Source organism: Lepisma saccharinum, chromosome 2 (assembly GCF_977018435.1).
Source record: "Lepisma saccharinum chromosome 2, izLepSacc3.1, whole genome shotgun sequence".
Taxonomy (NCBI): domain Eukaryota; kingdom Metazoa; phylum Arthropoda; class Insecta; order Zygentoma; family Lepismatidae; genus Lepisma; species Lepisma saccharinum.
In genome coordinates, this window is record NC_139230.1 from 52,087,441 (window position 1) to 52,100,505 (window position 13,065).

Sequence of the window (13,065 nt, forward strand, 5' to 3'; positions counted from 1 at the left end):
AACCAACATTTACTAAATCAGCATCCACTGGTGTGAGTTACAGCATTCTTTATCAGAGCTCTTATCTGGCTACAATGAAACCTGGTTTCATCTTTCAAAATACGAGGCGCATCCAGAAAGTAAGTTTCCCTATTTTTTTCCCCGTGAAAGTAAACATAATGAGCCGTGTAAATTGTGCATGCGCAGCAGAGCTAAGACGTATCAATCATATGCCAGGCGGACAGATCCCGCCCGGCGCCAGTAGCGAGGCAGCAGTGGTCCGAAGTGGAAGCTCGTATTCCTTCTCCCGCTGCATGCGAGGTTCGGTCGGTGATAAAGTTCCTGAATGCACAAAGCATTGCGCCAATTGACATTCATCTTCAGCTCTGTGAGGTCTATGGGCCGAACATTATGAGTAAGCAGATGGTGCGTCGCTGGTGTCGGCAGTTTTCGGAAGGTCGTCAAAGTGTCCATGATGAAGAGCGCAGTGGGCGTCCATCCCTCATCACTGATGATCTGGTTGAGCTGGTGCGGCAGCGCATCGTAGAGAACCGTCGCTTCACGATTACGGAGTTGAGTAGCCTTTTTCCGCAGATATCGCGATCCGTGTTGCATGAGATTGTCAAGCAGCGCCTGCTGTTCAAAAAATTGTGTGCCAGGTGGGTGCCGAAAAACCTGACACCCGAACACAAAATGAACGTTCAGGAGCAGCACTGACATTCCTGCAACGGTACCATGATGACGGCGATGATTTCCTCGACAGGATCGTCACGGGCGATGAGACGTGGATTTCACACTTCACCCCGGAAACCAAGCAGCAGTCAATGCATTGGCAGCATAGTGGATCTCCGGTCAAGAAGAAATTCAAACAGATGCTGTCGGTACAGAAAGTGATGTGCACCATGTTTTGGGACAGGAAGGGCATTTTGCTCATTGACTTCCTCGCCAGAGGTGAAACGGTGAACGCTGACCATTACTGTGAAACTCTAAGGAAATTGCGACGTGCCATTCAAAACAAGAGGCGTGGCATGCTTACTGCAGGTCTTGTGCTCCTCCATGACAATGCTCGTCCACATACGGCTCGGCGCACAGCAGCTGTTTTGACGGAATTTGACTGGGAGTTGTTTGATCATCCACCTTACAGTCCTGATCTGGCTCCCAGCGATTTTCACGTTTTCTTGCACCTCAAGAAATTCCTGTCCTCCGGTGAGCGTTTTGGCAACGACGAAGAGCTGAAGACGTCTGTCACACGCTGGTTCCATTCACAGGCGGCAGAGTTCTACGACAGTGGGATCCAAAAGTTGATACCACGATACGACAAGTGTCTCAATTCTGGTGGTTGCTATGTTGAAAAATAGCTGAACCTTCGCTGTACCTGTTGCCAATAAATGGTTTCCTGAAACTATGTTGTTGTTTTTTTAAAAAAAATAGGGAAACTTACTTTCTGGATGTGCCTCGTACAATGGTAATGAGGCTTGGTTACAAAATACATATAAACTGTTCTGTTTTGTCTGGTGAGAGTTACTTAACTCTTTCGCTGCGCTCGTCGCATTTATGCACAGCACGCCAGGTGCCTTGCTCCGCAGAAGTCGCATCTGTTGATACTATTTGGAACTATTTGAACTTGTAGTTTTGTTTATATCCGTATGATGTCGCTAATTACGCCTCCGTTTAGAATACGAGCGTTGAGTGCTCTGACGTCAGTTTCAAATGCATGTTCGAATGTAAAAAACATGGCTTTGTCAAGTCGTCAACACTTGTCTGATAATGATGTTACTCAACTGTTGAATCAGAAGGTGAATTAAGTTGTGACGATAATAGCGACAGTTTTTATGAGACTTAAAGTGGTGACAGGGATTGTGTAGTGTCTGATGAAGAATTTGTACCGCCGTCCGTAACATCATGGAGCAGAGTGCAAAGCAGCATTGATCTAGGTGCGGGAAGTTCGACACAGGCAAGTGCTAAGTTACTTGGTGACAGTACAGTATTTAGCACACCATTTTCTTGTTTTATCAAATATTTCCCTCGCTCAGTATTTGACCACACAGCAGAACAAACTGAAGTTTTCGCCACCCAGTACCTTGATACTACTTACGAATTTCCACGCCGCTCCACCACTCTGCGTCATCCCGTGTTTTGAGAAATACCATACCATCAGGGACTACAGAATGGTTTGCCAGTGCAAGGAATGACTTTTGTAATTTCTCTATAACATATTTTGCCATGTAATTTTTTAAAATTATTCTTTCTAAAAATTTTTTTCAAAATTTCAAAATTTCTCAAAATTTCAAAATTTTTCAAAATATCATACTACCAGGGACTACAGAATGGTTTTCCAGTGTAAGGAATGAATTTTGTAACTTCTTTCTCATATATAACGCAATGCAATTGTGAAAATTATTTGTTTATAAAAAAATATTTTTTCAAATTTAATTACTGTGTGCCAGAGAATTCCGCAGCGAAAGAGTTAATTCATTCACCTTTAATATTATCTTCCTTCTGATTCTCTTTTTATGTAAAATATACAATTTTTTGCAGTAGGCTGCATCTTCAGCAGAAGACAAATGACAGTGTTTATATGAGTCACTGTTTGACCTGTAAAGTTGTTAGATTGGAAACAAAGGTGAGTCAGCACAAAACTGGCATGGCCCTTGAGCCAAAAGTCTTGCTGTGTGTGAGAGTGGACAAAGGTTGGTATTATGAATTTTTCTTAGATTGCTTTTCTGCCATACTAGGTTAATCATGAAAATAGGAATTACATGATTGTATGATGAGGATTAGAGGCTTGATTGATTGGTTGATTTAGTTTTATTTTACTCACTTTTCTACCAATTTTGGTTAATCATGAAGATGAGGATGAGTAATGATGTGATGAAATAACTCCAGGACCCCTGGCATCATAGCGTGCTGTGCGAACCACTCTGCCAAGGAGAAAATTACCGGCGATTACCAGCGGCATATACTCTGGGTCATCTAGGTAATTGCAGATGACCCGGCTGTATTTCTTTTTCTTTAAAAAAAATATACCGTGCATCCATTTCGATCTGCAGCCGAGAGATAGGGAGAAGCGTGGCGGGCGGCGCTGACGGAGAAGCCGACATTTGCGGCCTGTAATGCCCGCTTATTTTTATGGACATATGCAGACATTTATATAAATATTGCAAAACGAGCACTAACCTGTGTTATAACACGCAAAACTTCTTCTGTAATTCATCCAAGTTCTGCTCTTATATACACAAATAAATACGCTATAGAAACGATGTTAAGAGCCACAGATAAAAAAGCATTTTAATCATGGTTTTGATCAGTAACGTCCTGCTTAAGTTTATAACCTTGAAAGAGTTCTGTGGCGATGGGAATCGTTTGGAGGTTTCGAATGTGCAACACTGTATCAGGATTACACTGCAGACGAAACCGATAAAAGTGAATGGTTTTCGTGAGCTTCCTCGCAATCCGAAATATCCGAGCTCGAGTTTTTTGTTCCTTCGCGACTAGATGAAGACAGTGTTGTAAATATAGTGGCGAGCAATGTAAACCAAGAGCGTGTTAATTTCGTACTGTGCGCAAGAGTGTTATTCTTGGTTACTTGCAGTTACTTGTTTGTGTTATTGTAGTGTGTATGTGTGACGTGTCAGTGAGACGATTGGAATGCCAGCCGCAAGATTCACGTTAGAACAAAGATTTTTTTATGTATGACACGTACCTACGTGAAAACAAACTCGTGTAGAGACGTGTGTAGGTAATTTGTACAGAAATTCCCATGCGTTTCAACTCCACACAGAGATACGGTTAGATATCTTGTCCTTAAATTACGAGAAACTGTATCGTTAAATTTTAAAACACCTAAGCAAAAACGACGGATTCTAACCGAAGCAAAACTTGATGATATTGGTGCAGCGTTAGAACGTTCTCCAAACAAACCTCTACGCAGTGTTTCACAAGAGGTGGGCGTGTCAAAATCATCGACGCATACAGTCACTAAGCTACTAAAATTAAAACCATACTCTTATAACACAGGTTAGTGCTAGTTTTGCAATATTTATATAAATGTCTGCATATGTCCATAAAAATAAGTGGGCATTTCAGGCCGCAAATGTCGGCATCTCCGTCAGTGCCGCCCGCCACGCTTCTCCCGATCTCTCAGCTGCAGATTGAAATGGACGAACGGTATATACACATTTCTTCGCAATATTTTTCCAAAAAAATTTTGATGCGTACATTTCTTTGCTTTAAGCGCACGAATGCTTCCAACCGTTTGCCGCTGAATGTCCGGGAACCTTTCTCCAGCCGGTGGAATGACTTCAGGGAATCTCACCCTGACATCATTCCTCCCGCTTCCCTTACAACCCTTGGCGAGGAGAGAGGAAAGAGGGGGGGAGGAAACACTGCTTCTCAGGCGCGGTGATTCCGTGCCCAGGGTAACCTCCTTCTTGTGAGAGTCCACCGGTCGCACTCTCAACCTTCAGAGCCTTTCCCGTTCCCTCCGCTGAACTAGGGAAAACATACCCGGTAGAGTGTGAAGAACAGGAAAATTGAATAACATGGGCAAACCAATTCTACGCTAATTTTCACTTTACATTTGCTTCTGTCTTGCTGATTTCTGTTACTTGAACATAAATTTATCAAAAGGATAAAGCTTAAATATTGAAGATGAAGCAAACAAATTAAAATTCAAAGCTTAAGCAATTAAAGCACCTATATGCTGACTCCCCCCCATCCTTGTATTTACAAAAATAGTGATTGTTTCTCCTCTCTAATCTTCAAAAGCAGCGAGAATACTTCTTTCACGGAACTGAATATTTTTTAAAGGGAAAGATATAAAATAAATATATATATATATATATATATATAACACAGGAATAGGATCAGAAAAGGTGCCAGAAGGGCGGATAAATACTAATCATGAAGGAGACAGTAAACACTTACCACACGAAGAGAAATTATTCTATATTTCGCGATCTGAGTCTCATTTTCAAGCTAGAAGGAAAAAGATCGGCGTTACTTGGAGAAGAGGCACAGAATACTGACCGTAGCGTCTCTATGATCAGTGTTGCCAGAAACAGTTGATAGATGACGAGAAGTACTTTAACCAGTGTTTATTGTAAGGTGGGTGGGTAGTTTCGGGGAGGAGAGGAAAGGGTGACTGGTTGGCTAGGTTGAGTCCGGGGGGTATAGTGGTGTGCATGCCTGCTATATAGGCCCTTTCCCATCGCCTGCGGAAAGATGTGTCAGAGTGGGGGGGGGGGGTAAAAGATGGATGATGGCAACACAGAAGCAGTTATTGAAGGTGGTGTTATGGCTGTTGGTGTGGATGGCAACAGTGAAATCGGAGTTTTGGGTGGAGGAACGGTGATTATTGATCCTTAGATTCAAGGGGGTGGAGGTTTTGCCTATGTAGAAGTTGCTGCAGATTTGGCAGATGAGGGTGTAAATTAGGTTGGATGAGTGGCAGGTGCCCTTAGGGTGAAGGGTGAACTCACCTGCCCCTGTGGGGATCAGGAGGGTGGGTGAGGGGTGATGAGTATGGGGCAGGTCTTGCATCTGGGTTTGTTGCACCTGTGAGCTGGGGGGAATGGTGTGGAAGGGGTGGGAGTGTTTCGGACCAAGATGTTTTGGAGGTTGGGGGGGGGGGGGGTGCGACGGAAGACGACCCTAGGTTTATCCCGAAAGATGTCCCTGGTATCAGGATCACTGTGCAGGATGGGGAGGAGGGAGTGGAGGGTATGTCTGATCTTCATAATGTGGGGGTGGTATTGGGTGATCAGAGTTGGAGGGTTGGTTTTGGGTTGTTTGTTGTGGTTGTGGGAGTTGGCTCTAGTGATTTGTTTGTTGATGAGGATGGAGGGGTAGCCACGGTTGGTTAGGGCTTGGTGCAGGCGTAGGTTGTAGTTTTGGCGGGATGAGGGGGATGAGTTGAGGCGCTGGCCTCTGAGGGCAAGGGAAAATGGGATGGCTTTTTTGGTGTGGTAGGGGTGTGAGCTGGAGTAGTGGAGATACTGGAGGTGGTTGGTCAGTTTAATGTGTATGGAAGTTTCCAAGTGGTCTCCCGCAATGTGGATGTCCACATCTAGGAAGGTCACTTGGTCTTTGGAGTGGAACCAGGTGAATTTGAGGATAGTGAAGTCGTTCAGTTGGTTTAGGAATGTAGTGAGGGAGGGTTCGCCATGTGTCCAGAGGAGAAAAATGTCATCTATGAATCCGGGGCAGAGGAGTGGTTTCAGTTGCTGGGAGTCAAGGAATTCCTGTTCCATCCTGCCCATGAACAGGTTGGCATAAGAGGGGGGCCATGCGGGTACCCATAGCTGTGCCACATATCTGCAGGTAATGTAGATCACCGAAGCAGAAGTTGTTGCAGGTAAGTACAAGGTTGGCTAGTTGTATCAGGAAGTGAGTGCTGGGATTGTAGGCTTTGGGTTGGCTGTTAAGGAATGATTCCGTGGCACGGAGGCCATGGGCATGTGGAATATTAGTGTAGAGGGATGTGACATCAACTGTTGTGAGGATGGTGTTAGGTGGTAGGGATGGTAAGTTTTGGATGATGTTAAGGAAGTGCTTGGTGTCACGGAGGTAGGAGGGCAGGGCTTGGACGAGGGGTTGGAGGTGAGAGTCTAGAAAGGCTGAAATGCGTTCAGTGGGTGAATTGTAGCTGGACACAATGGGTCTCCCGGGGTTGATCGGTTTGTGAATTTTTGGGAGGAGGTAGAAAGTGGGGGTGCGGGGGTTGTCAGGTATGAGTGAGGAGATGGTGGAATTGGATAGGCCTTCAGGGGGTCCTCGGGAGAGGACAAAATTCCGAATTTTGTCTAGGTGCATGGTAGATGAATCAACCGTGGTGGGCTTGTAGGTTGATGAATCAGAGAGTTGACGGGAGGCTTCCGCCACGTAGTCAGAGGAGTTCATGACTACTGTGGTGGACCCTTTATCGGCGGGGAGGATTTTGATGTCTGGGTTGTTGCGGAGGGACCGGAGGGCTTGGTGCTGGGCTGGGGTTAGATTGTGGTGGGAAGAGGGGTTTTGGAGGTATGTACTGTCGGAAACATTGTTGACAACAGAGGTGATGTATCTTTCAAGGGGGTGGTTGTTGGGAAGAGAGGGGGGATCATGGGGAGAGGGGGGCAGAATTGGAGGAGACTAGGATGTATGTCTGAGGGATTAGCATTGGAGGGGGGATTCTTGGCCCAAAAATACGTCCACCTAAGTCTGCGGGCAAAAGTTTGTATGTCAAATAGTAGCCGGAAATTGTTAGGGGTGAAGGCTGGGGAGAAGGTAAGACCTTTGGAAAGAACGTCAATTTCGGTGGTTGTGAGGTTGTGGTTGGAAAGGTTCAAGACAGAGGTGCAGTCCGTGGGTGGTTGGGGGTGAGGAATGTCAGTGTGCTGGGGGCATCTTTTGTCTGAGGACTGGTAGTCTTCTGTGGTGTGGTGGGAGGGGGGGGGCATGGTTAGAGATGGTAGGTTGGGGTGGAGTGGGTAGTGGTAAGGGTGGGTCTGGAAGTAAGGGACATGTAGTTTTGTGTTGGTGTTGTGGTGGGAAGGGGAGGGGGAGGGTGCATCCTGCATTCAGGGCTTGTCAGCAGAGAATGGAAAGTTTTTGCAGGTGTTTCTGGTTGAGGTTGTGGGCTATGGACTGGGAAATGTTCCAGAGTGTGTTTATTTGGTTGTTGTTGTTGCCTGGGGTCAGTAGGAGGATTTTGGTGAGAGACTGGATGGAAATCTAGAGTTCTCGAGTCCGGTGGAGCTGTGATTTGTACATGGTTAGGGTTAGTTCGGCAGCAAAATTTCTCGCTAGGGACAAATATTGGGTTGAATATCGGGGGGCATGGCTGAGAAAGGGAGTTTGGGCATCAGGCTTTTGGGAGTTAGGCCTAATAAGAGGTATGAATGTAAGAAACGTGTGTGACAAACAGATTTGGTGAAGGAAATAATGAGTGACCGGAGTCGTGAGAGTTGGCGTGAGTTGTACACAAAAGGGTTCATATCCAAAAAGGAACAAAAAACGCAGGAATAGGATCAGAAAAGGTGCCAGAAGGGCGGATAAATACTAATGATGAAGGAGACAGTAAACACTTACCACGAAGAGAAATTATTCTATATTTCACTATCCGAGTCGCATTTTCAAGCTAGAAGGAAAAAGATCGGCGTTACTTGGAGAAGAGTCACAGAATACTGACCGTAGCGTCTCTATGATCAGTGTTGCCAGAAACAGTTGATAGATGACGAGAAGTACTTTAACCAGTGTTTACTGTAAGGTGGGTGGGTAGTTTCGGGGAGGAGATGGGAAAGGGCCTATATAGCAGGCATGCACGCCACTATACCCCCCGGACTCAACCTAGCCAACCAGTCACCCTTTCCTCTCCTCCCCGAACTACCCACCCACCTTACAGTAAACACTGGTTAAAGTACTTCTCGTCATCTATCAACTGTTTCTGGCAACACTGATCATAGAGACGCTACGGTCAGTATTCTGTGCCTCTTCTCCAAGTAACGCCGATCTTTTTCCTTCTAGCTTGAAAATGCAACTCAGATCGCGAAATATAGAATAATTTCTCTTCGTGTGGTAAGTGTTTACTGTCTCCTTTATCATTAGTATATATATATATGTACTATATATATATACAGGGTGATTCTAAAGGTATAGTACAAACGAAAACCACAGATACCTCCCATGAAATAGAGACGAAAGTTCCCCTTCCACTTTGCCGAGAGATGCCTCCGTGAGGAGCTAGACAACGCCGAAAACGTGTGAAAATGAATTTCACACCTCTGTACAGCCAGTACCAGTAAAGATAGAAAGGCGGAACAAACGAAGTCAAAAGGAACACCAAAGTCGCCCATCCGAAAAACACTAGGCGGCAGCTGCGCAACGCATGCGCATGGGGTTGACAGGAAGTATAAGTGTTAATAAGCTTTGCTTTTTTGTTGGCCATGCTTACTTTTCGGGGCTGAAGAGAATGTATGGATGCGTGGCGGATACTGTAATCTTTGCAACGCTTGTGCCAAACATGAAAAATCCAAAAGTCACATAACTTCCTTTGTTAAGCTGCAATCTTTCGCACAGACACGTATTGACGTGCAACTGGACAAACGGCGTGCTTTGGATGTGGTACGGCACAAGTAATCGGGTCCTGGAGTAAGTTGAATTTTGCACTTAAATTAATATTGCGGGTTTTTATTTCACTAGTGCACGTTTTTCATTTTATATTTCACAGGCTGTTTTTTTATAGCTTTATAATACTGTCTTGTTTTATTATTTGAAATTCTACACATATATTAAACTGCAATAATGAGAATTAATTGATTGTGGTCGTAGCAATAAGACAAACATTCCCACACAATATTCCTAAATCCAACATGGATCCTGACATAAATTGCATGGAAACTTTTGGAGTTTGAGGATCAAGGGTCGGAGATTACCCACTCGTTAGAACCAGCATACGCCACTGGTGATTACATGAAATTGATAAAGGGACACTCACAAAGCAATACCTATACACTGGGCAGAACTCAAACCAGGAACCTTCAGTAGAGATATCGTTAGTCAAACTGCTTAGTGTGCTCGACAAACTGAGCCAACATGGAACAAACTTTGAGAAGGACGTTGGATGAGAAAGTGGGAATATAAGCTTGTATGTATGTGTAAACATAGATAGAACTTCGAAACACCAGTAGAAGGAGAGAGTTTTACATGATGCATTTTAATATTCTACTACGGTTTTATGAATCAAACTTAACATAATTTATTTTCCAGAACATTGTTTAGCCTTCAAGGCACTTTTTTTTAGTTCTTTAGTCTCAATAAGGAAATAATGTGAACAAGAAAACAAAGCAAATTATTTGTGTGCATGTCAGTGAATAATATATGTATTACCTTTACTGCAACATCACTTTCAGTGTATATGATACTCAGTCCATGGGCTGGAAAATTTGTTCTCAAAGTCTTGTCCTCAGTGGATGAAATTCGAATTAGTATGGTTCCTTCTTCATCACTCATTTCAAATGGAACATCACGTGGAACTTTAACTTTCTTGCCATTTATTGAAACACTTTCAGATGATGAGAGTTGTATAATCTTGTAATTATCCAGATTTATTTTTATTACCTGCAATACATATTTGCACATTCAATGTTACAGATAAAACATCAATTTTTGATTTTGCAATTTGTTCACATGTTGATATTGATGTATATGAGATGAATTAAGTGGAAGATAGTGATGATTGATTGAGACAGGATATCAAAGGGATAAATTTTACCCTAAAAAGGACAAAAAAAGGGAAAATTATTGCCAAAAAAGGGACATGAAAACGGACTATAGTTTATTTTGCACTCCACTAAAAATATTATTCTTGCATATTTTTACTTTACTTCACACAAAAATGTATTCCTTTTACATATGAAAGGTATATATTGTGCATTCATTTGAAGTAACATTTTTAGTGGAGTGTAAAAATAAACTAGTCCTCTTTAATTTCCCTTTTAAGGTAAAGTACAGTAAATAATCTTATCATCTTCACAATAAAAGCCTAAACTTAGCAGATAAGTATACTTTCAACTCAACAGGCATGCCGCTTACAATGCATTTGTTACTTCTTAAGCTCAGATTGCATTGTTGCTACAATCGCTGCAACGTACTCCCAACACTCATGGAGGAACAGTAAGGTAGAAGGCATTTGTTCTTTCTTTCCTCTAAGCTCCACCAAATAGACAATTGTTGAATGTTTTGTTTTTGGGAAAATACAGTCATACAAAATATTAGATATCTTGTCAATAAAGGGACCAAGGAAATGTAGGCTAAAAAACTAGTCAATAAAGGGACCAGAAAGGAAAATGTTTTTAAAAAAGGGAAAGTGGGCTGAAAAAGAGGAAAAAAGGGAAGTCTAAACCTGTTGGTGGAAGATAATTATCAACACTACTGTTATTTATTCCATGATAGGTGTTGGAAAATAAAAAAGATGAATTCCCTTTAAAATTCGGTCTCTCTATGCCCTTATGACATGGTGCAAAGCACAGGTGAACATTTTACTCTTCCCCCCCCCCCCCAATCTGTAGTGATTGGGGTTCATTTTATTAGTAGCATTACTGATTTCTTATGTTACACATAATCTGTAATCTGTTTCCACAATTTTGCCATTTTCTATTTCCTTGAGACCAACAAAAAAAAATATTGCAATTATTTTTTTAAAAAATAAATAAATTTTAAAATACGTATGTGCTTCCTTTTTCCTGCACCAAAACCTGTTACAGAAATCCATATATTTATCAAGTTTAAAAAGCACATAAAATACCTAGTTCCTTGCTTACAACCATCATTTTGATATATTCTCAAAATAAGAGGTTTCAAAATACGAGCTTTGTCCAAAAAGAAACCAAACTTTTTCAAAATCAGGGTGGCTACAAACAAGCAAAAATAAAATTCCCTGACTTTTCCAGGTTTTCCAGGACAAAATTTACATTTTTCCCTGATAATTACAAACTAACCTAAATCGATGTTTTTGCAAACGGAAATAATAAACTCATACAGATCCAGATATGGATTTGTTAAGTGCCAATATTATCTTCTATGAAATTGACTTAATTTCTCTATTCTCTATGATTTGAATTCAAACTGCAAAATAGTGAATTTGGAAAATTATTACAATTCACAAGCTAGGGAAGGATTACGGAATTTTGTCATATGCAGTAAGTTTAAAATAAAATACTTGATTATTTTTAAAGTTACAACTAAATGAGATAAGAGTGAAGAGTGAATGATTAAGAAATACAATTTGTAATTTATCAGTCTCCTAATACATTCTCGGTATTATATGTTGATATTTCTACTGAGGTTTGGAACCCTCTGCTTTCAAGAACCATGAGTGCGGACTCATTTTTCAATGCATAAAGCTACTTCTCTCTTCTCTGTAAAGCAAACAACTTAACTCTTGCATATAAGTGAAACAATTGAATCAAACAAAATAAAGTGTCATATTTCCTTACATTATCAATGAGATTTCTGCTTCAGTACAGTATATCCAAGTGAAGTACTGTGAAACTGACAACATGCAGTTATACCATTATTGCTGACGAAAAGGACATGTAGGTATTAGAAATTTAACGCAAGGCATTTATAGAATTGCATTGTATAGGTACCTGATTTAGCTAACCACACATTAAAACAGGAATACTCTAATAGTAAAAGCTTCTGAAAGTTCATATACGAGGGGCATCCAGAAAAAAGCTTCAATGGTGCCTATACGCAGCACTAGTGGTCGGAGAGCGACACACACACATGCAGGCAGGAAAAAGTGGCATGTAACTGTAATCTGGTACAATTGCAATGCAGCCGTTTTAGGACAGTTCTAGGTTAAAGATTGCAGCTCGCATACAGTCTCCCACCGACTGCGATGTAGCCTACATTGCACGCTCAGAATTTGGCACAGAGCCACCAGCAATCCTTTGAGGTGTGCAGACCGGACGTCGTGAATGATAGTATGGTCAGATGATGGTGCAGACAATTCACGGAAGGCCAATCGAATGTGCACAACCCCATACAGCTGAGTACACACGGGCCCTTTGCATCACTTCAAGTGAGAGATCTTGGACCACTCCCTGCACAGCCCTGGCCTTGCATGTACCAACTTTCATCTCTTTGTTTAACTGAAGAGGTTTCTGGCAGGGTAAGGATTTGACAGCTACACTGAGGTAGAGATAGTTCCAGTCTTTGCTGTCGGACACATATACCATGGGCATACAAAATTTAGTGCCATGCTATGACAAATGCCAGAACAATGGTGGTGATTATGCCGAAAATTAGGTTAGGACTCACTGTTACTAATGTAATAAATTACAACTGATATTCTTGTTTTATTTATGCCTAATCGGTAGGGACCTTGATATTTTGTTATTTTTTTAAAAATTGGTGTATTTTCTTATTTTTTACTATACGGTGTTATTTTTCCCGAAATTCACATTTTCATTTTAGAGCATTTTCTGGCAAATATCTGAAATTATACCTTCATGGTGTTTTTAAACTACTGTTTCAAATTGTAAGTCACATGGCTTACGCCTCTTCGTGAGAGTTTGATATCTTGAAATTTTTTTTGGGAAA

At 41.9% G+C, this 13,065-nt stretch overlaps 1 protein-coding gene across 1 annotated transcript in view; it reads right to left on the bottom strand.

Moving 5' to 3' along the window:
* The window catches only part of LOC145982049 (vitellogenin-like), a 165,700-nt gene that overhangs the window by 18,522 nt on the left and 134,113 nt on the right, over positions 1-13,065 (bottom strand). Inside the window, exon 22 of the mRNA XM_083115634.1 lies at positions 9,847-10,077. Coding sequence (XP_082971760.1) covers positions 9,847-10,077 — 231 coding nt within the window. The remainder of the gene's footprint in view (positions 1-9,846; positions 10,078-13,065) is intronic.